This window comes from Bos grunniens, chromosome 4, assembly GCF_055505025.1.
Source record: "Bos grunniens cultivar Pamir isolate PY7600 chromosome 4, Bosgru_T2T1.0, whole genome shotgun sequence".
Taxonomy (NCBI): Eukaryota; Metazoa; Chordata; class Mammalia; order Artiodactyla; family Bovidae; genus Bos; species Bos grunniens.
In genome coordinates, this window is record NC_141168.1 from 21188686 (window position 1) to 21213285 (window position 24600).

General features: G+C 39.9%; 1 protein-coding gene across 9 annotated transcripts in view; it reads left to right on the forward strand.

Annotated features, from left to right (window-relative positions):
- The window catches only part of LOC147373750 (solute carrier family 23 member 2-like), a 76662-nt gene that overhangs the window by 21155 nt on the left and 30907 nt on the right, over positions 1–24600 (forward strand). For 7 of the 9 annotated variants that reach the window (XR_015162037.1, XM_086395455.1, XM_086395457.1 and 4 more), the window contains exon 4: positions 15677–15836. The exons of the other annotated variants lie outside the window; for them this stretch is intronic. Coding sequence is in view for 6 of the 7 variants with exons in the window: in XM_086395455.1 (XP_086251581.1) it covers positions 15677–15836 (160 nt within the window). In the remaining variant the exon portion in view is untranslated. The remainder of the gene's footprint in view (positions 1–15676; positions 15837–24600) is intronic. 9 annotated transcript variants of the gene reach the window in all.

The following is a 24600-nucleotide window of genomic DNA, read 5'->3' on the forward strand; positions in this document are numbered from 1 at the left end:
CCCATACTGAAGCCTGTCTTTTCACCTTGCTTATAGTTTCCTTTGTTGTGCAGAAGCTTTTAAGTTTAATTAGGTCCCATTTGTTTATTTTTGCTTTTATTTCCAATATTCTGGGAGGTGGGTCATAGAGGATCCTGCTGTGATGTATGTCAGAGAGTGTTTTGCCTATATTCTCCTCTAGGAGTTTTATAGTTTCTGGTCTTACGTTGAGATCTTTAATCCCTTTTGAGTTTATTTTTGTGTATGGTGTTAGAAAGTGTTCTAGTTTCATTCTTTTGCAAGTGGTTGACCAGATTTCCCAGCACCACTTGTGAAAGAGATTGTCTTTAATCCATTGTATATTCTTGCCTCCTTTGTCAAAGATAAGGTGTCCATATGTTCATGGATTTATCTCTGGGCTTTCTATTTTGTTCCATTGATCAATATTTCTGTCTTTGTGCCAGTACCATACTGTCTTGATGACTGTGGCTTTGTAGTAGAGCCTGAAGTCAGGCAGGTTGATTCCTCAAGTTCCATTTTTCTTTCTCAAGATTGCTTTGGCTATTCAAGGTTTTTTGTATTTCCATACAAATTGTGAAATTATTTGTTCTAGCTCTGTGATCTTACCGTTGGTAGCTTGATAGGGATTGCATTGAATCTATAAATTGCTTTGGGTAGTATACTCATTTTCACTATATTGATTCTTCCAATCCATGAACATGGTATATTTCTCCATCTATTAGTGTCCTCTTTGATTTCTTTCACCAGTGTCTTATAGTTTTCTATATATAGGTCTTTAGTTTCTTTAGGTAGATATATTCCTAAGTATTTTATTCTTTCCGTTGCAATGGTGAATGGAATTGTTTCCTTAATTTCTCTTTCTGTTTTCTCATTATTAGTGTATAGGAATGCAAGGGATTTCTGTGTGTTGATTTTATATCCTGCAACTTTACATATAATCATTGATTAGTTCTAGTAATTTTCTGGTGGAGTCTTTAGGGTTTTCTATATAGAGGATCATGGCATCTGCAAACAGTGAGAGTTTTACATCTTCTTTTCCAATTTGGATTCCTTTTATTTCTTTTTCTGCTCTGACTGCTGTGGCCAAAACTTCCGAAACTATGTGGAATAGTAATGGTGAAAGTGGGCACTCTTGTCTTGTTCCTGACTTTAGAGGAAATGCTTTCAATTTTTCACCATTGAGGATAATGTTTGCTGTGGGTTTGTCATATATAGCTTTTATTATGTTGAGATATATTCCTTCTATTCCTGCTTTCTGGAGAGTTTTTATCATAAATGGATGTTGAATTTTGTCAAAGGCTTTCTCTGCATCTATTGAGATAATCATATGGTTTTTATTTTTCAATTTGTTAATGTGGTGTATTACATTGATTGATTTGCGGATATTGAAGAATTCTTGCATCCCTGGGATAAAGCCCACTTGGTCATGGTGTATGATCTTTTTAATGTGTTGTTGGATTCTGATTGCTAGAATTTTGTTAAGGATTTTTTCATCTATGTTCATCAGTGATATTGGCCTGTAGTTTTCTTTCTTTTTTTTTTTTTTTTTTTTGTGGCGTCTTTGTCAGGTTTTGGTATTAGGGTGATGGTGGCCTCATAGAATGAGTTTGGAAGTTTACCTTCCTCTGCAATTTTCTGGAAGAGTTTGAGCAGGATAGGTGTTAGCTCTTCTCTAAATTTTTGGTAGAATTCAGCTGTGAAGCCGTCTGGACCTGGGCTTTTTTTTGCTGGAAGATTTCTGATTACAGTTTCAATTTCCGTGCTTGTGATGGGTCTGTTAAGATTTTCTATTTCTTCCTGGTCCAGTTTTGGAAAGTTGTACTTTTCTAAGAATTTGTCCATTTCTTCCACATTGTCCATTTTATTGGCATATAATTGTTGATAGTAGTCTCTTATGATCCTTTGTATTTCTGTGTTGTCTGTTGTGATCTCTCCATTTTCATTTCTAATTTTATGGATTTGATTTTTCTCCCTTTGTTTCTTGATGAGTCTGGCTAATGGTTTGTCCATTTTATTTATCCTTTCAAAGAACCAGTTTTTGGCTTTGTTGATTTTTGCTATGGTCTCTTTTGTTTCTTTTGCATTTATTTCTGCCCTAATTTTTAAGATTTCTTTCCTTCTACTAACCCTGGGGTTCTTCATTTCTTCCTTTTCTAGTTGCTTTAGGTGTAGAGTTAGGTTATTTATTTGACTTTTTTCTTGTTTCTTGAGGTATGCCTGTAGCTATGAACTTTCCCCTTAGGACTGCTTTTACAGTGTCCCATAGGTTTTGGGTTGTTGTGTTTCCATTTTCATTCATTTCTATGCAATTTTTTATTTCTTTTTTGATTTCTTCTGTGATTTGTTGGTTATTCAGCAGCGTGTTGTTCAGCCTCCATATGTTGAAATTTTTAATAGTTTTTCTCCTGTAATTGAGATCTAATCTTACTGCATTGTGGTCAGAAATGATGCTTGGAATGATTTCAATGTTTTTGAAATTACCAAGGCTAGATTTATGGCCCAGGATGTGATCTATCTTGGAGAAGGTTCCGTGTGCACTTGAGAAAAAGGTGACATTCATTGTTTTGGGATGAAATATCATATAGATATCAATTAGGTCTAGCTGGTCTATTGTATCGTTTAAGATTTGTGTTTCCTTGTTAATTTTCTGTTTAGTTGTCTATCCATAGGTGTGAGTGGGGTATTAAAGTCTCCCACTATTATTGTGTTATTATTAATTTCTCCTTTCATACTTGTTAGCATTTGTCTTACATATTGCAGTGCTCCTATGTTGGGTGCATATATATTTATAATTGTTATATCTTCTTCTTGGATTTTTCCTTTGATCATTATGTAGTGACCTTCTTTGTCTCTTTTCACAGCCTTTGTTTTAAAGTCCATTTTATCTAATATGAGTATTGCTACTTCTGCATTCTTTTGGTCTCTATTTGCATGGAAAATCTTTTTCCAGCCCTTCACTTTCAGTCTGTATGTGTCCCCCGTTTTGAGGTGGGTCTCTTGTAGACAACATATGTAGGGGTCTTGTTTTTGTATCCATTCAGCCAGTCTTTGTCTTTTGGTTGGGGCATTCAACCCATTTATGTTTAAGGTAATTATTGATAAATATGATCCCATTGCCATTTACTTCATTGTTTTGGGTTCGAGTTTATACACTGTTTTTGTGTTTCCTGTCTAGAGAAGATCCTTTAGCATTTGTTGGAGAGCTGGTTTGGTGGTGCTGAATTCTCTCAGCTTTTGCTTGTCTGAGAAGCTTTTGATTTCTCCTTCATATTTGAATGAGATCCTTGCTGGGTACAATAATCTGGGCTGTAGGTTATTTTCTTTCATCACTTTAGGTATGTCTTACCATTCCCTCCTGGCTTGAAGAGTTTCTATTGAAAGATCAGCTGTTATCCTTATAGGAATTCCCTTTTGTGTTATTTGTTGTTTTTCCCTTGGTGCTTTTAATATTTGTTCTTTGTGTTTGATCTTTGTTAATTTGATTAATATGTGTCTTGGGGTGTTTCACCTTGGGTTTATCCTGTTTGGGACTCTCTGGGTTTCTTGGACTTGGGTGATTATTTCCTTCCCCATTTTAGGGAAGTTTTCAACTATTATCTCCTCAAGTATTTTCTCATGGTCTTTCTTTTTGTCTTCTTCTTCTGGGATTCCTATGATTCGAATGTTGGGGCGTTTAATATTGTCCTGGAGGTCTTTGAGATTGTCCTCATTTCTTTTAATTCGATTTTCTTTTTTCCTCTCTGATTCATTTCTTTCTACCATTTTATCTTCTAATTCACTAATCCTATCTTCTGCCTCTCTTATTCTACTATTTGTTGCCTCCAGAGTATTTTTGATCTCATTTATTGCATTATTCATTATATATTGACTCTTTATTATTTCTTCTAGGTCTCTGTTAAACCTTTCTTGCATCTTCTCAATCCTTGTCTGCAGGCTATTTATCTGTGATTCCATTTTGATGGAATTAAGAAAGAAAGCCATGCTAATGTCTTAGACTAAGGTGGGGACAGGAATACACCTGAGATTATTTCCCTGAAATAGGCTTCCTGTTTAGAGACTAACAAGTACAGTTGCTCATTAGAGACATTAGAAATTATAAAACTAGCTGATAGCCGGTGAATCAAAGGTCTAGTAGATTTGATTGATTGCAGGTTATTAGATAAACAGTATTTAATGATGTACTTTTTACACTGCAAACACAAATGCTGATACTGCAATAAGATTTCAGAATATGTTAATGATTAAAACCATGTTAAATAGTCAAAGGAAATGATAAGAGGCAAAAAAAAAAAACAGCTTCCCTGATAAAAGCTGAAGAGTGCAGTGCCCATTGTGGGGCAGGCAGCTACAACCCTTGGCCGAGGGATAGCTCCCTCCCTGGTGTGACTTTAGGGGTCTTTGGTGTATCCCCCAAGGGCCTTCCCACTGAGGTGCTCAGTTCTGAATTTATGTAACCATTCATTTCAAAAGAAAGCATTACGTTTAAATGCAATCACTAAAGAAAATGAAATATTGACTGTGTAATTCTGGGTCTTAATTCCATTTCTGGAATAATTCTATTTCTAGAATTATTCATTTCTACCTGGGATTTTCTTTTTCTGGAGTGGTTCCAAGTGATATATCTCCCTTTTTATTTTCCTGGGAATGTCTCAAGTGTGGAGCCAGTATTTCTGCCCAAAGAACATTCAGACCTGGCTCTTATGTAGTCTTGCCCAAATCAGCCTGGGTCCTTTTCTTCCATGGACTTGCCTGGAGCTGGGCCCTGATCTGCCCGAGCTCTGTATCTGTTGCTAGGTTCTGCAGAAAGTCCATGCCCATCGTCAGAGGTCTGCAGCCACCTTGCCCTTGCCTTGATGACAAATCGCACAAGCCACCAGATGTGCCACTGGAAGTCTGTGCGTGCTTGCTAAGTCACTTTAGTCATGTCCCATTGTGACCTTATGGACTGTAGCCCGCTAGGCTCCTCTGTCCATGGGAATTCTGCAGGCAAGAATACTTGAGTAGGTGGTCATGCCCTTCTCCAGGAGATCTTCCAAACCCCGGAATCAAAATTGGGTCTTCTGCATTGCAGGCAGATTCTGTACTGCTGAGCCATCAGGGAAGCCCATGAGAGAAATACATCTTATGTATACTGATAATCATTTATCTAGTTAAAGATGGCAAAAGGATCAAAGAAATGTTAAAGGTTATTTCTGGGTGATACACATTATATATGAAAGGTATGTACCAATATTGTACGTGTGCTGATAAATTTTACCTACTCAAGGGTTAAAAAAAATGATTAGAAAAAAATGTTAATAATTATTTATGGGTTGTGGAACTATGGTGATTTATGCTTTGTATTTTTATTTACCATTAATTTTTCTTCAGAGTCCATGTGTTGCTTTATAACTAGGGGAAATAAGAACCATTTAAAACTTTTTCTTACAAAAGTATCAGGGCATGTTTCATGAGCCCCACACCCTTTGAATCTTTCAGTTCAGTTCAATTAAGTCACTCAGTTGTGTCCAACTCTTTGTGATCCCATAGACTGCAGCATGCCAGGCTTCCCTGTCCCTTACCAACTTCCAGAGCTTACTCAAACTCATGTCCATCGAGTCGGTGATGCCATCCAACCAGCTCATCCTCTGTTGTCCCCTTCACCTCCCACCTTCAATTTTTCCCAGCATCGGGGTCTTTTCCAATGAGTCAGTTCTTCTCACCAGGTGGCCATATATTGGAGTTTAAACTTCAGCATCAGTCCTTCCAATGAATATTCACAACTGATTTCCTTTAGGATGGACTGGTTGGATCTCCTTGCAGTCCAAGGGACTCTCAAGAGTCTTCTCCAACACCATAGTTCAAAAGCATCAATTCTTCAGTGCTCAACTTTCTTTATAGTCTAACTCTCATATCCATACATTACTACTGGAAAAACCATAGCTTTAACTAGACAGACTTTGTTGGCAAAGTAATGTCTCTGCTTTTTAATATGCTGTCTAGGTTGGTCATAGCTTTTCTTCTAAGGAGCAAGTGTCTTTTAATTTCATGGCTGCAGTCACCATCTGCAGTGATTTTGGAGCCCAAAAGAATAAAATCTGACACTGTTTCCACTGTTTCCCCATCTATTTGCCATGGAGTGATGGGACCAGATGCCATGATCTTAGTTTTCCTAATGTTGAGTTTTAAGCCAACTTTTTCACTCTCCTAGCTCACTTTCATCAGGAGGCTCTTTAGTTCTTTGCTTTCTGCCATAAGGGTGGTGTCATCTGCATGTCTGAGGTTATTGATATTTCTCCCGGCAATCTTGATTCCGGCTTGTGCTTCACCCAGCCCGGCATTTCGCATGATGTACTTTGCCTGACAGCAAAAGTCCAATAGACTTCCCATTACCGTCTTGGAAGTGGGGCTGGGAGATATGGCTCAAGGCTCCAGGCTTGAGACAACCTCCCAGATTCTGCAACTTTTGTCTATTCACCTGCTTTTATCTCTGTTTCCCCAATCTGTTCCCCTGTGGTGGTCAGCATTAAAGCCCTTAAAAGGAAAAAGAAAAGAATAGGTGTGCAAATCTTTGGGGAAGATCAGAAGGGAGGACTGGAGCAATGTGGGTGGCTGTCAAAGGCACTCTCAAGGCAGTAGGTAGTGATGGGTTTAAAGAAGACAGACAAACAGCCTTCTCCTACCAGAAAAGGAGACCTATCCACCTCCCCTTTCTTCTAGGCAGAGGCAAGCACTCTCATCCCTCCAAGCTGATTATTTAGCTATTTCCTCCGGAGTTTCTAATTAATACACTTCTGTCTTATGCACTAGTGACTGAAGTGCCAATATAGATGACTGACTTCATTTTCTTTCACAGCCCCTCACTCCTACCACATATAAGCACATTTTCCATCTTCCTATAATCCCATCCTCCCAGCATAGGTCAACACTGAGTGTTCACATTATAATGTTGTCATTTAGTTACTAAGTAATGCCTGACTCTTTTGAGACCCCGTGGACTGTAGCCCACCAGGCTCCTCTGTCCACGGGATTTCCCAGGCAAGAATACTGGAGGGGGTTGCCATTTCCTTCCAAGGGATATTCCTAAACCAGGAATCGAACCCATGGCTCCCGTCTTGCCAGGCGGATTTTTTTTTTTACCGAGCCACTGGGGAAGCCTGTGTGTTTTCTCTAAAATTAATATCTTTTAAAAAATATTTTCAAGTTTCTGTTTATTTTCATTTCAACAATAAGCTCCCTGCCTGTTGTATAAATCTCTTCTTGATAATTTCATTGCATCAGGTAGCTATCAGCTTCATCTTCTTGATGAACTACCCCCTGGGGCTCTCTGACTTGCTGTAGTCTGAAACAGTCGCTACGTGTGCCTGGTGTATATTAGATGTGTCATCTTGAGATGCCTCTTTACCCTTTATCCTTTATCCTGGCAATTCTCTTCATGTCAGTTTTCAAGTCTAGATCTCTTGATCCCATGCCTTTCTCTTCTTTTTGGTGGAACATGATTACACAGTAGTTTACTGAGAGACCACGTGGGAGATAAATTTTGTAAGACCCTCCATATGGGAAAATATCTTGATCCTATTCTCATACTTGATTGATAACTTGGCTGGCTATAGAATTTTAGATTGGAAAATTTTTTTTTTTTTTCAGAATTTTAAAATCACTGTTCCCTTGCCTTCTAGTTTCCAGTGTAGTTTTAGGAACTCCAGAGTCTTAGGCAACCTTCCCCCTTCTGCTCCAGAATTTTGTACAGGCCCATGTTGTGCTGAGTCTATTTAACTGAAAGAGATCCATTTAGTCATAGTGTCTAACATACAAGATTGACTATGATCATCCTACTGCTATATCCAATAAACAACTGTTCAACTAGGCTTGACTTTTGAGTGTCCTTGTTGGTCTGTCCAACATGACACAATGGACACATGAGTGTCCAATTTTAGCAAGAATCTTGCTCAATGCCTGTAGCCAGAATATCCATCCTCACTCTCTGATTGGGTTCCTCATTCTCCATCATCCCCAGGTGATGTCTCATCACCTTGTCCTGTCTTCATCCTGAATCCCCTCCTTATCCTGATGCTTCCTCTTAGTAATTTTCTATCCACTGAACCCCACCCTCCTCATTGGCTATGAATTCTCACCTTTCCTTGTCATATTGGGAGTTGAGCCTGATCTCTCTCCCCTATTACAAAATCCCATTGTAGTAGCCCCCTTGTAGTAAAGCCTGCCTTAACGTCTTTAACAAGGGTCATGTATACTATTTTTATGAAGTGCATGAGAACTCCGAGAGAAGGATTGAAGCTTAACTTCCCAATACTTCCGAAAGGTTAGCTGTTCCTACTTTATGGGCCCAAATGGAAGTATTCATATATACTAAGAGAGGAGAAAAATTACATAATCATTACCATAAACTCTTTAAGAAGTTTGTTCTTACCACATGTCCTCTTATCAATTGTTCTTATAACAAACATACTGGGTCACAATTTGGCCCCATGACCCATACTTTCTGATCAGGGCTCTGTATTTCCTAATTGAACCCTGCCACTGGCACCTCCCCCAGTATCAGCCTCCTCATACAGAGACAAAGCAGCATTGTGCTACACACCCTGCAATACTCTTGAGATAAGGATGAGAAAATGCTGTGTAACTTTAAAACACTATATAAGCTTAGATGTTGATAGTACCCCCACGGACACATATCTGTGGCTTTGACCACTTAAAATACCAATCCTATCAAATTTCTAAGGACTGTTTCTGAGACTAGATTTTGCAAGTTGTTGTAAAGGAAAATGGTGGGGAATGTTCTTCAGACTTGAACATACAGATGAGATAGTAAAGACTGAAGGGAAGGGGAGAATGGACAGGGAGAGTCTTAGGAAGCACATCTTAGAGAACCAACCTCCAAGAAATGGGAATGCCAGACAACAGCTTTAAAAACAAAACAAAACAAAAAAGCCCATACTATAATATCTGTTATTTAAGGAAACATTAAGAAAATGTTTTGGTATACAGACCTTTTCCAACTCTTTGCAACCCCATTACAGTCCATAGAATTCTCCAGGCCACAATACTGGAGTGGGTAGACTTTCCCTTCTCCAGGGGATCTTCCCAACCTAGGGATCAGACCCAGGTCTCCTGCATTGCAGGCAGATTTTTACCAGCTGAGCCACAAGGGAAGCCCAAGAATATTGGAGTAGGTAGTCTATCCCTTCTGCAGCAGATCTTCCTGTCTCAGGAATCAAACCAGCGTCTCCTGCATTGCAGATGGATTCTTTACCAACTGAGCTATGGGGAAGTCCTCACATGACTGAAGCCAGGCTTCAACGTACGTGAACCGTGAAATTTCAGATGTTCAAACTGGATTTAGAAAAGGCAGAGGAACCAGAGATCATATTGCCAGTATTAGATGGATCATAGAGAAAGCAAGGGAATTCCAGAAAAACATCTGCTTCTGCTTCATTGACTACACTAAGGCTTTTGACTGTGTGGATCACAACAAAATGTGGGAAACTCTTCAAGAGATGGGAAGAACAGACCACCTTACCTGCCTCCTGAGAAACATGTATGCAGGTCAAGAAGTAACAGTTAGAACAGGATATGAAGCAATGGACTGCTTCCAAATTGGGAAAAAATTATGCAAAGGCTGTATACTATCACCCTGCTTATTTAACTTGTATGCAAAGTACATGATGTGAAATGCCAGGTTGGATGAAGGACAAGCTGGAATCAAGATTGACAGGAGAAATATCAATAACCTCAGATATGCAGATGACACCACCCTTTTTGCAGAAAGTGAAGAGGAATTAAAGAAACTCCTGATGAAAGTGAAAGAGGAGAGTGAAAAAGTTGGCTTAAAGCTCAACATTCAAAAAACTAAGATCATGGCATCAGGTCCCATCACTTCATGGCAAATAGATGGGGAAACAGTGGAAACAGTGGCAGACTTTATTTTCTGCAGATGGTGACTTGCAGCCATGAAATTAAAAGATGCTTGCTACTTGGAAGAAAAGTTATAACCAACCTAGATAGCATATTAAAAAGCAGAGACATGACTTTGCCAACAAAGTCTGTCTAGTTAAAGCTATGGTTTTTCCAGTAGTCATGTATGGATGTGTGAGTTGGACCATAAAGAAGGTTGAGGGTTGAAGAACTAATGCCTTTGAACTGTGGTGTTGGAGAAGACTCTTGAGAGTCCCTTGGACTGCAAGGAGGTCAAACCAGTCCATCCTAAAGGAAATCAACCCTGAATAGTTTTTGGAAGGACTGATGCTTGAGATGAAGCTCCAGTACTTAGGGCACCTGATCCAAAAAGCCAACTCATTAGAAAAGACCCTGATGCTGGGAAAGATTGAGAGTAGGAGAAGGGGACGACAGAGGATGAGATGGTCGGATAGCATCACTGATTCAGTGGACATGAGTTTGAGCAACCTCTGGGAGTTGGTAATGGACAGGGAAGCCTGGCATGCTGCAGTCCATGGGGTCACAAAGAGTTGACATGATTGAGTGACTGAACTGACCGAGTGACCCTTTCCAGAAGTAACCACACATTTCAGGGGGAATAATAATGAAAATTATTCTATTCATTGAGCTCTTCCCCAGGCATCATGCTAATCACTTACATATATTTTAACCTCACAGTTACTCCTTGGGAGATTACTACTATATTTTGTCAAAGAGGACACTGAGGCTTGCAGAAGTTGGGCAACATGCCTTGGTCACACAGCTGATAAGACAAAGTCGTATTCAAACTTGCCTTTGGTCTATACCATGCTCTTAACTGGTGTTATAGCGCCATAGTGAAAAACCTCAAGACATCCTGGTTAACTCTATGACCTTGGGCTCCAGATCCGTTATCTATAAAGCCAGGTTGGATATTCTCCAAATGGCCCTTCTATTTCTAAAGTGTTGAATTTTAAAAATCAACAATCTGTGGTTCACAAAAGAATTAGAAGGCACGTGTATAATAATAGTGAGTCATATTCAAGGTAAAATTTTTAACATGAGATGAAATTAATTGTGAAATCAAAAGCAGTTCTGAGATACACATAAAAGTCACCATAAAAGGTAAAATGTATATAGAACAATGAAAGCCTTGTAGTGGTACTGAATGCATATATCTTAAACATGTACCAAGAAAGTGCATAAAAGGAAAACTAGTAGAAATGCAAGAAATATACATAGATCTCTGTCAAAAGAGTATCAATAAGAAGTTATGAGCAAGGTGGTAATGCTCATAAAACAAGGTGGGGAGGGGGACAGGAATGGATGGAAAGTGGGATTGAAAGATCTGAGTATAGGAGAGGGAAGGAAGAATTTATGGATATGTGTGAATCTAACTGTAGGACATAGGAATCAGTTCATTTCAGTTCAGTCGCTCAGTAGTGTCCGACTCTTTGCGACCCCATGAAGTGCAGCACACCAGGCCTCCTTGTCCATCACCAACTCCTGGAGTTCATCCAAACCCACGTCCATCGAGTCAGTGATGCCATACAACCATCTCATCCTCTGTCATCCACTTTTCCTCCTGCCCCCAATCCCTCCCAGCATCAGAGTCTTTTCCAATGAATCAACTCTTCACATGAGGTGGCCAAAGTACAGGAATTTCAGCTTTAGCATCATTCCTTCCAAAGAACACCCAGGACCGATCTTTAGAATGGCTGGTTGGATCTCCTTGTAGTCCAAGGGGCTCTCAAGAGTCTTCTCCAACACCACAGTTCAAAAGCATCAATTCTTTGGTGCTCAGCTTTCTTCACAGTGCAACTCTCACACCCATACATGACTACTGGAAAAACCATAGCCTTGACTAGACAGACCTTTGTTAGCAAAGTTATGTCTCTGCTTTTCAATATGCTATCTAGGTTGGTCATAACTTTCCTACCAAGGAGTAAGCGTCTTTTAATTTCATGGCTGCAATCACCATCTGCAGTGATTTTGGAGCCCCCAAAAATAAAGTCTGACACTGTTTCCACTGTTTCCCCATCTATTTCCCATGAAGTGATGGGACCAGATGCCATGATCTTCGTTTTCTGAATGTTGAGCTTTAAGCCAATTTTTTCACTCACCTTTTTCACTTTCATCAAGAGGCTTTTTTTTTAAGGACATAGGAATACACTCTAGTAAATTAATGGAAACAATTCATCTTGCTCTTGAACATAAAATGTATTTAGTAGTTTCTTAAAGGTAGAGGGAATTCCCTGGTTGTTCAGTGGTGAGGACTCAGTGCTTTTGATGCAAGTTCCCTTGGTGGGAACTAAGATTCTGCAAGCTGAGAGGTGCAACCAAAAAAATAAAAAAATAAAAAAAATAAAGGGTAAAAAGTGCATCTATCATGTTAGTACATTATCCCAACTACATGTAATAATCTTGAAAAAAACAACATGAACAGAGTTAGACAAATGCTGAACTACTTGAAAATTTTGAAATATCCCTTAAATAAGTTCTAAGTTAAGGATATAATAACAGAAAATATTTTTTAAGTGAAAACAAATCTCACCATCAGTAAAACTGTTTTAAATATATTTTGGCAGTGTCTAATTTCTATGTAATGAGTAAAACAGTTTATAGGCAGGGAAAAACAGACATAAAAATCACATCTTTTGTGACTTAATGAAATGCAAATTCACTTTTGTCAGGATTTCATTATATGCCTATTAAACTAAAAAAATGAAATGAGAAAACCCAATGTTGATAGATTTTGTAATACTAACCTTGGTTCTGGAGGGATAGAAGAGAAAACTAGACTTCTCTGCCCTCATGGAACCCAGTAATACTGAAATGGCTGAGGCCATGGTGGTATAGCAATGATGGATTGTTTATAACTGTAAACTGTTTAAAGAATCCCTGAGAGTGAGTTACTGTAAATGACTAGTTAGTATAAGGGCTAACCAGGAAATATGTAACTAGAATATAAGTGGGAATTTTGTCTCACTCACTGTGGTATTTCCAATACCTGACAACCAGTGCTTCCGACAGAGCAAGTCCTCAGTAAATATTTGTTGAATGAATGAAATGTGCATATGGAATTACAGCAAAAAACTGAAACACAAGTCTTGGATTACATACTGTCTGTACCTATGATATGCAAAGGTGTCTATGTTCATTTTAAAAGCTCAAAAGGGATTTTGCAATGATATAGTGTGTTTCCCTTCTCTGTCAAGATACTTATCTTCATAATTTCTATGAATGTTTAATTGAAGTATAATTAATTTACAATGGGAATTTACAAGAGGAACTAAAAAGCTTCTTGATGAAAGTGAAAGTGGAGAGTGAAAAAGTTGGTTTAAAGCTCAACATTCAGAAAACTAAGATCATGGCATCTGGTCCCATCACTTCATGGGAAAAGATGGGGAAACAGTGGAAACAGTGTCAGACTTTATTTTTGGGGGCTCCAAAATCACTGCAGATGGTGACTGCAGCCAGGAAATTAAAAGATGCTTACTCCTTAGAAAAAAAATTATGACTAACCTAGATAGCATATTGAAAAGCAGAGACATTACTTTGCCAACCAAGGTCCGTGTAGTCAAGGCTATGGTTTTTCCTGTGGTCATGTATGGATGTGAAAGTTGGACTGTGAAGAGGGCTGAGCGCTGAAGAATTGATGCTTTTGAACTGTGGTGTTGGAGAAGACTCTTGAGAGTCCCTTGGACTGCAAGGAGATCCAACCAGTCCATTCTGAAGGAGATCAGCCCTGGGATTTCTTTGGAAGGAATGATGCTAAAGCTGAAACTCCAGTACTTTGGCCACCTCACTCGAAGAGATGAGTCATTGGAAAAGACCCTGATGCTGAGAGGGATTGGGGGCAGGAGGAGAAGGGGACGACAGAGGATGAGATGGCTGGATGGCATCACTGACTCGATGGACATGAGTCTGAGTGAACTCCGGGAGTTGGTGATGGACAGGGAGGCCTGGCGTGCTGCAATTCACAGGGTCGCAAAGAGTCGGACACGACTGAGTGACTGAACTGAACTGAATTTACAATGTTGTGTTACTTTCAAGTATATAGCAAATTGATTTAGTTATACATATATATATATATAAATGTATATTATATATAGATTCTCTTTCATTATAGATTATTATAAAATAAATTATAATTCCCTGTGCTATACAGAAGGTCCTTGTTGTTTACCTATTATATATGTATTAGTGTATACATGTTAATCCCAAATTCCTAATTTATCTCTCCCCACCATAATTTTTTTAACTAAAAAATCGTTCATACATACCCATTCCATCACCCATATTTCCTGCCCTGTCTGTGCCATATATTCTAATCTCTTTTGGAGCCTTATGGGTCTAGATTTATGAATCTAGATCAGTTGTTCTCAACCCTGGCTGGTGTTAGAATCACCTGGAGGTCTAAGCTCTCTCCATGCCTGGGTGCACCTCTTGACCAGCCTGTGAACTCATCTGAGGCTGATGCTCAGCCCTTGCTAGTTCCTATGTTCAGCCAGGACAAAATCCAGTTAGGCAGTAAAACTCTTTCGTATACTTTATATTTTCATTAAATAAAATGGGTTCGTTCTCAAGGAGACTCTTTAAGCTATCTTCGTGGAATCCTGATTTCAAAAGTACTCTTTTAGTATTGTTAAGAACAAGTATCTAAACTGGATAAGGTATATATGACAAATGCAAGCAAGAGGCTAAGATCCTGTTCCATTCTCCCTCCACACCAGTTCTATTATAATATGCAGGTGAGGAGACTAGGTCAGCCTTAACAGCTTCTGACCTTCTAGTAAGACAGGATTATTGGAGGTTGACTTATCAGGCTATGTTCACCTTGAAGGGAGACAAGTCAGATGGACACTGCTGGAAGTTCTCACAGAGGCCAGAGTGAGATGCTGACCAGGAAGAAGGAAGGCTTGTGTGGGGGACACGCCCTGATAATGGACCTCAAGCATGTTCAGTCCATGTGATAGAAAGGAATCTGGAGGTAGAGGTCTGGAATCGCCTTTCATTTTTGAAGGCGCAAAGGAATCTGGCCACCCAGATTCTAGGCTGTGCATCTCTTGTCAGTGAGGGAACTTGACGTGTGTGAACTGTGCTTTGATCCTGGGGTCTGGGGAAGTTTCTCTGGGACTGAGGAAGACAGTGGCACCCACCAAACATGTTCCCTGAGCTCTGTGCTGCCCCAGATCATTTTCCAGTACGTGACTCTCTGCTCCTGGGCTCGCATCTCCAGGACTGGGATTAGGTCTGCTGATCATATCCTCCTCACCTCTCCTACCTGTCCAAAGTTTGGCAAAGTTCATGGATCTGATTTGGAGATTGATAGGAGTTCCCTCGGAGAAGGCAATGGCACCCCACTCCAGTACTCTTGCCTGGAAAATCCCATGGACAGAGGAGCCTGGTAGGCTGCAGTCCATGGGGTCACAAAGAGTCAGACACGACTGAGTGACTTCACTTTCACTTTTCACTTTCATGCATTGGAGAAGGAAATGGCAACCCACTCCAGTGTTCTTGCCTGGAGAATCCCAGGGACGGGGGAGCCTGGTGGGCTGCCATCTATGGGGTCGCATAGAGTCAGACACGACTGAAGCGACTTAGCAGCAGCAGCAGGAGTTCCCTATAACTGAGAACTTCAGGACTCATGTGTTGCCCTGAAACCAAGGGAGGACTTGGGATGAAAAGGCCTCTGCTGGGACCAGTGACAGGCCAGTGTTAAAGGGGCTAATGGGTAACTGTCTCCTTTCCCCTCCTCCAGGCTGCCCATTCTCCAGGGAGGGACCTTTGCTTTCTTGGGACCCTCCCTGGCCATGCTGTCTCTTCCCACCTGGAAGTGCCCCGCGTGGACACTCAATGCCAGCCAGGTGAACGCCAGCTCACCTGAATTCACTGAGGAATGGCAGAAGAGGATCCGAGAGGTATTGGGTTGATGGGTGGGGTGCGAGGAATGGGGTGGTCCTCAAAAGGGGCTTCGGAGTTGACTCATTTTCTCAGCTCACTGCTAGGCAAGATTCCAAACTTTAAGACACTGGTCCTTGTTTAATTCAGTTGTGTCATTCAGGGAAAGAAACTGGTGGATTGAAGCAGACTTTAAAGTTTGGCCAGCTCCAGGATAAGTTGAGCTGAGTGAGTGTTAGTTGCTCAGTCATGTCCGATTCTTTGCAACCCCCTGGACTGTAGCCCACCAGGCTCCTCTTTCCATGGAATTCCCCAGGCAAGAATCCTGGAGTGGGTAGCCATGCCTTCCTCCAGGGAATCTTCCCAACCTAGGGATGGAATCCTGATCTCCTGCACTGCAGGAAGATTCTTTACACTCTGAGTCATCAGGAAGCCCATGCTCCAGGTTGGCTTATCTAAATGATAGATTAGGAAGCCAGCACACAGCCACACCCTCAGGGACAGTAGGCCTCATAGCTTCCAGACTCTAACATCCTCACCTGGCTTTGGAGGTGAGGTCAAGGATGGCTTATGGGTGGAATAATATATGAGAGGGAAGGTTGCCTGAGATTTCTGGGAAGTCCAATAATCTCCCTCCCAGCTTGACCTTAAATATGTAAGCCTGGAGTGGCTCAAAGGCCCCCCTCCTCTGGAGCAGGGGCAGAGTTACACAAACAGTATACGGGTGGGGTTCTTCTTGTTGTTCAGTCACACCGTCGTGACTTGCCGGGGTACAGCCCCGGCTGATCCAGAGTATTCGAAGGAGAGACGGCGTTGGCGACCTATTCAAATATTCATAAAAGATATAAAGAGTAATAGAATGAGGATAGCTCAGTAGGAAAATTCAGTGGAGAAAAGAGGCTGAGTAGCTTGGTTTACATGGAAAATCAATATAACCTGTGGCACCAGGTTAGCTCTGACCACAGAGGCCTCAGGCGCTGTCTGGAATAGCGGAAGGTGCCCCACCTTAGACACCTTCTCGAGTGGGTCTTAGAAGCCCAGGCAAATAAATGGTCGAAGAGGACCTCCGTGCTCCATATGGAGACTCAGCTGGAAATTAAGGAGAAGAATGACATGGGGAGACCAAGCTTTGGTGAACAAGGCCCGTAGCTTTATTTTCAACAGGGGCTTTTATACCCTAAGTTACACATAGAGGCTAATAGGGGATGCAAAGTCAGCAATCTTTGATCCTTATCAAAAACTAGGGTTTCTTTCCTGCAAATTTATCGTATACAAATGGCTTAGGTGATTTACATCATCTTCTGGCCAGAAGGCCTATTAACATTTTATGACTCTTGACAAAGGTTTGTCAACCGTAAGACTTATTTTCTCTAAGAGTAATTATTCTAAGGTTTGGCGCCATCCTCCGAAGGTGTTAGATAAAATTGCATTCCTATAGGGCAGAGGTGCAGTGGGTTTACAACAAAGGAAAGAATTTATTACCTTAAGGGCCTAAAGTTGCTAACACCAAGGCCACTACTTATTTTTTCTACATACTAACTATATTAATTAATACACATTCAAGGATACAATACAGGGGATGTGGAAACTTGGCAGCAAGCATTGGCTCATCAATGAAATCTTTTACTAGCTTTATTCTGACAGTTTCTAACTCTTTGAGAGGCTCTAAGCTATTTGAATATCTTAAGCTTCCCGTGCCTCTCGAGGCTGAGAGACTGTAAACAATCGTATGCACAGTTGTAGGAGTCCAGGTAAACTTGTCAGGCGAGTTAGAGAGCTATCTGAGGGGTTTAGATGTAAACACTCCTAATGCCCAGAAACTTTAATTGGAGCTGTAAGTTAACTCTTTGTCAGAGAGAGCGAGATGGTGGTGGGGGACAGCCCCCAGTAAAGTCAGAGGTGAGAGCACAAAGCAATAAAGTAGGCAGACTCTGGTTTTTTGGGGGTAGATACTCGAGAATATCCAGGGGGACTCCTGAGGCTCGATCCCGCCTTTGCGTATGCCGAGCCTCCTTCCTCATGACCTTTGTCCTGACTGGAGTGCCTCTCGCTGGCTCCTGGCAATGACTGACACTTTTTTACCCCATGGACTGCAGCACGCCAGGCCTCCCCATCCATCACCACCTCCCACAGTTGACTCAAACTCATGTCCATTGAGTGAGTGATGCCATTCAACCATCTCATCCTCTGTCCTCCGCTTCTCCTCCCACCTTCAATCTTTCCTAGCATCAGGGTCTTTTCAAATCAGTCAGTTCTTCACATCAGGTGGCCATAGTATTGGAGTTTCAGCTTCAGCATCAGTCCTTCCAAAGAATATTCAGGGTTGATTTCCTTTAGGATGGACTGGTTGGATCTCCTTGCAGTCCAGGGCATTCTCAAGAGTCTTCTCCAACACCACAGTTCGAAGGCATTAGTTCTTCAACTCTCAGCCTTCGTTATGGTCTAACTCTTACATTCATATATGACTACTGGAAAAACCATAGCTTTGAGTAGATGGACCTTTGTTGACAAAGTCATGTCTCTGCTTTTTAATACGCTGTCTAGGTTGGTCATAGCTTTTCTTCCAAGGAGCAAGTATCTTTTAATTTCATGGCTGCAGTCACCATCTGCAGTGATTTTGGAGCCCAAGAAAATAAAGTCTGTCACTGTTTCCATTGTTTCCCCATTTATTAGCCATGAAGTGATGGAACCAGATGACACAATTTAGTTTTCTGAATGTTGAGCTTTAAGCCAGCTTTTTCACTCTCCTCTTTCACTTTCATCAAAAGGCTCTTTAGTTTCTCTTCGCTTTCCACCCTAAGTGTGGTGTCATCTGCATATCTGAGGTTATTAATATTTCTCCTGGCACTCTTGAGTCCATTTGTGCTTCATCCAACCTGGCATTTCACAACATGTGCTCTGCATGTAAGTTAAATAAGCACGGTGACAGTATACAGCCTTGACATACTCCTTTCTCAATTTGCAATCAGTCCATTGTTCCGTGTCAGGTTCTAACTGTTGCTTCTTTTTTTTTTAAATTTTATTTTATTTTTAAACTTTACAATATTGTGTTAGTTTTGCCAAATATCAAAATGAATCCGCCACAGGTATACCCTCGTTCCCCATCCTGAACCCTCCTCCCTCCTCCCTCCCCTACCCTCCCTTTGGGTCGTCCCAGTGCACCAGCCCCAAGCATCTAGTACCGTGCATCAAACCTGGACTGGCGACTCGTTTCATACATGATATTATACATGTTTCAATGCTATTCTCCCAAATCTCCCCACCCTCTCCCTCTCCCACAGAGTCCATAAGACTGATCTATACATCAGTGTCTCTTTTGCTGTCTCGTACACAGGGTTATTGTTACCATCTTTCTAAATTCCATATATATGTGTTAGTATACTGTATTGGTGTTTTTCTTTCTGGCTTACTTCACTCTGTATAATAGGTTCCAGTTTTATCCATCTCATTAGAACTGATTCAAATGTATTCTTTTTAATGGCTGAGTAATATTCCATTGTGTATATGTACCACGGCTTTCTTATCCATTCATCTGCTGATGGGCATCTAGGTTGCTTCTATGTCCTGGCTATTATAAACAGTGCTGCGATGAACATTGGGGTACACGTGTCTCTTTCCCTTCTGGTTTCCTCAGTGTGTATGCCCAGCAGTGGGATTGCTAGATCATAAGGCAGTTCTATTCCCAGTTTTTTAAGGAATCTCCACACTGTTCTCCATAGTGGCTGTACTAGTTTGCATTCCCACCAACAGTGTAAGAGAGTTCCCTTTTCTCCACACCCTCTCCAGCATTTATTGCTAGTAGACTTTTGGATCGCAGCCATTCTAACTGGCGTGAAATGGTACCTCATAGTGGTTTTGATTTGCATTTCTCTGATAATGAGTGATGTTGAGCATCTTTTCATGTGTTTGTTAGCCATCTGTATGTCTTCTTTGGAGAAATGTCTATTTAGTTCTTTGGCCCATTTTTTGATCGGGTCATTTATTTTTCTGGAGTTGAGCTATAGGAGTTGCTTGTATATTTTTGAGATTAGTTGTTTGTCCGTTGCTTCATTTGCTATTATTTTCTCCCATTCTGAAGGCTGCCTTTTCACCTTGCTACTAGTTTCCTTTGTTGTGCAGAAGCTTTTAAGTTTAATTAGGTCCCATTTGTTTATTTTTGCTTTTATTTCCAATATTCTGGGAGGTGGGTCATAGAGGATCCTGCTGTCATGTATGTCGGAGAGTGTTTTGCCTATGTTCTCCTTTAGGAGTTTTATAGTTTCTGGTCTTACGTTGAGATCTTTAATCCATTTTGAGTTTATTTTTGTGTATGGTGTTAGAAAGTGTTCTAGTTTCATTCTTTTACAAGTGGTTGACCAGTTTTCCCAGCACAGCTTGTTAAAGAGATTGTCTTTAATCCATTGTATATTCTTGCCTCCTTTGTCAAAGATAAGGTGTCCATATGTGCGTGGATTTATCTCTGGGCTTTCTATTTTGTTCCATTGATCAATATTTCTGTCTTTGTGCCAGTACCATACCAGCTTGATAACTGTGGCTTTGTAATAGAGTCTGAAGTCAGGTAGGTTGATTCCTCCAGTTCCATTCTTCTTTCTCAAGATCGCTTTGGCTATTCGAGGTTTTTTGTATTTCCATACAAATTGTGAAATTATTTGTTCTAGCTCTGTGAAGAATACCGTTGGTAGCTTGATAGGGGTTGCATTGAATCTATAAATTGCTTTGGGTAGTATACCCATTTTCACTATATTGATTCTTCCAATCCATGAACATGGTATATTTCTCCATCTATTAGTGTCCTCTTTGATTTCTTTCACCAGTGTTTTATAGTTTTCTATATATAGGTCTTTAGTTTCTTTAGGTAGATATATTCCTAAGTATTTTATTCTTTCCGTTGCAATGGTGAATGGAATTGTTTCCTTAATTTCTCTTTCTGTTTTCTCATTATTAGTGTATAGGAATGCAAGGGATTTCTGTGTGTTGATTTTATATCCTGCAACTTTACTATAATCATTGATTAGTTCTAGTAATTTTCTGGTGGAGTCTTTAGGGTTTTCTATGTAAAGGATCATGTCATCTGCAAATACTGAGAGTTTTACTTCTTCTTTTCCAATTTGGATTCCTTTTATTTCTTTTTCTGCTCTGATTGCTGTGGCCAAAACTTCCAAAACTATGTGGAATAGTAATGGTGAAAGTGGGCACCCTTGTCTTGTTCCGGACTTTAGAGGAAATGCTTTCAATTTTTCACCATTGAGGATAATGTTTGCTGTGGGTTTCTCATATATAGCTTTTATTATGTTGAGGTATGTTCCTTCTATTCCTGCTTTCTGGAGAGCTCTTATCATAAATGGATGTTGAATTTTATCAAAGGCTTTCTCTGCATCTATTGAGATAATCATATGGTTTTTGTTTTTCAAATTGTTAATGTGGTGTATAACATTGATTGATTTGCGGATATTGAAGAATCCTTGCATCCTTGGGATAAAGCCCACTTGGTCATGGTGTATGATATTTTTAATGTATTGTTGGATTCTGATTGCTAGAATTTTGTTAAGGATTTTTGCATCTATGTTCATCAGTGATATTGGCCTGTAGTTTTCTTTTTTTGTGGCGTCTTTGTCAGGTTTTGGTATTAGGGTGATGGTGGCCTCATAGAATGAGTTTGGAAGTTTACCTTCCTCTGCAATTTTCTGGAAGAGTTTGAGCAGGATAGGTGTTAGCTCTTCTCTAAATTTTTGGTAGAATTCAGCTGTGAAGCCGTCTGGACCTGGGCTTTTGTTTGCTGGAAGATTTTTGATTACAGTTTCAATTTCCGTGCTTGTGATGGGTCTGTTAAGATTTTCTTTTTCTTCCTGGTCTAGTTTTGGAAAGTTGTACTTTTCTAAGAATTTGTCCATTTCTTCCACGTTGTCCATTTTATTGGCATATAATTGTTGATAGTAGTCTCTTATGATCCTTTGTATTTCTGTGTTGTCTGTTGTGATCTCTCCATTTTCATTTCTAATTTTATGGATTTGATTTTTCTCCCTTTGTTTCTTGATGAGTCTGGCTAATGGTTTGTCCATTTTATTTATCCTTTCAAAGAACCAGTTTTTGGCTTTGTTGATTTTTGCTATGGTCTCTTTTGTTTCTTTTGCATTTATTTCTGCCCTAATTTTTAAGATTTCTTTCCTTCTACTAACCCTGGGGTTCTTCATTTCTTCCTTTTCTAGTTGCTTTAGGTGTAGGGTTAGGTTATTTATTTGACTTTTTTCTTGTTTCTTGAGGTATGCCTGTATTGCTATGAACTTTCCTCTTAGGACTGCTTTTAAAGTGTCCCACAGGTTTTGAGTTGTTGTGTTTTCATTTTCATTCGTTTCTATGCAAATTTTGATTTCTTCTGTGATTTGTTGGTTATTCAGCAGGGTGTTGTTCAGCCTCCATATATTGGAATTTTTAATAGTTTTTCTCCTGTAATTGAGATCTAATCTTACTGCATTGTGGTCAGAAAAGATGCTTGGAATGATTTCTATTTTTTTGAATTTACCAAGGCTAGCTTTATGGCCCAGGATGTGATCTATCCTGGAGAAGGTTCCATGTGCGCTTGAGAAAAAGGTGAAATTCATTGTTTTGGGATGAAATGTCCTATAGATATCAATTAGGTCTAACTGGTCTATTGTATCGTTTAACATTTGTGTTTCCTTGTTAATTTTCTGTTTAGTTGATCTATCCATAGGTGTGAGTGGGGTATTAAAGTCTCCCACTATTATTGTGTTATTGTTAATTTCTCCTTTCATACTTGTTAGCATTTGTCTTACATATTGTGGTGCTCCCGTGTTGGGTGCATATATATTTATAATTGTTATATCTTCTTCTTGGATTGATCCTTTGATCATTAGGTAGTGACCGTCTTTGTCTCTTTTCACAGCCTTTGTTTTAAAGTCCATTTTATCTGATATAAGTATTGCTACTCCTGCTTTCTTTTGGTCTCTATTTGCATGGAAAATCTTTTTCCAGCCCTTCACTTTCAGTCTGTATGTGTCCCCTGTTTTGAGGTGGGTCTCTTGTAGACAGCATATGTAGGGGTCATGTTTTTGTATCCATTCAGCCAGTCTTTGTCTTTTGGTTGGGGCATTCAACCCATTTACATTTAAGGTAATTACTGATAAGTATGATCCCGTTGCCATTTACTTTATTGTTTTGGGTTCGAGTTTATACACTGTTTTTGTGTTTCCTGTCTAGAGAAGATCCTTTAGCATTTGTTGGAGAGCTGGTTTGGTGGTGCTGAATTCTCTCAGCTTTTGCTTGTCTGAGAAGCTTTTGATTTCTCCTTCATATTTGAATGAGATCCTTGCTGGGTACAATAATCTGGGCTGTAGGTTATTTTCTTTCATCACTTTAAGTATGTCTTGCCATTCCCTCCTGGCTTGAAGAGTTTCTATTGAAAGATCAGCTGTTATCCTTATAGGAATTCCCTTTTGTGTTATTTGTTGTTTTTCCCTTGGTGCTTTTAATATTTGTTCTTTGTGTTTGATCTTTGTTAATTTGATTAATATGTGTCTTGGGGTGTTTCACCTTGGGTTTATCCTGTTTGGGACTCTCTGGGTTTCTTGGACTTGGGTGATTATTCCCTTCCCCATTTTAGGGAAGTTTTCAACTATTATCTCCTCAAGTATTTTCTCATGGTCTTTCTTTTTGTCTTCTTCTGGGACCCCTATGATTCGAATGTTGTAGCGTTTAATATTGTCCTGGAGGTCTCTGAGATTGTCCTCATTTCTTTTAATTCGTTTTTCTTTTATCCTCTCTGATTCATTTATTTCTACCATTCTATCTTCTAATTCACTAATCCTATCTTCTGCCTCTGTTATTCTACTATTTGTTGCCTCCAGAGTGTTTTTAATTTCATTTATTGCATTATTCATTTTATATTGACTCTCTTTTATTTCTTCTAGGTCCTTGTTAAACCTTTCTTGTATCTTCTCAATCTTTGTCTCCAAGCTATTTATCTGTGATTCCATTTTGATTTCAAGATTTTGGAGCAATTTCACTATCATTATTCAGAATTCTTTATCAGGTAGATTCCCTATCTGTTCCTCTTTTGTTTGGTTTGGTGGGCTTTTATCCTGTTCCTTTGTCTGCTGGGTATTCCTCGGTCTCTTCATCTTGTTTAAATTGCTGAGTTTGGGGTGTCCTTTCTGTATTCTGGCAGTTTGTGGAGTTCTCTTTATTGTGGCGTTTCCTCACTCTGTGTCGGTTTGTACAGGTGGCTTGTCAAGGTTTCTTGGTTAGGGAAGCTTGTGTCGGTGTTCTGGTGGGTGGAGCTGTATTTCTTCTCTTTCCTTTCGAAGACTTGGGTTGCTTTTCTGGGTGCCTGATGTCCTCTGCCGGCTTTCAGAAGTTGTTTTGTGTAATTTACTCGGTGTTTAAATGTTCTTTTGATGAATTTGTGGGGGAGAAAGTGTTCTCCCCGTCCTACTCCTCCGCCATCTTAGCTCCTCCTCCTAACTGTTGCTTCTTAACTTGCATACAGGTTTCTCAGGAGGTAGGTAAGGTGGTCTGGTATTCCCATCCCTTGAAGAATTTTCCACAGTTTGTTGTGATCCACACACTCAAAGGTTCTAGTATAGTCAATGAAGCAGAAGTAAGATGTTTTTCTGGAATTCCCTTGCTTTCTCTATGACCCATCTAATATTGGCAATATGATCTCTGGTTCCTATGCCTTTTCTAAATCCAGCTTGAACATCTGGAAGTTCATGGTTCATGCACTGCTGAAGCCTGACTTGAAGGATTTTGAGCATTACCTTGCTAGAA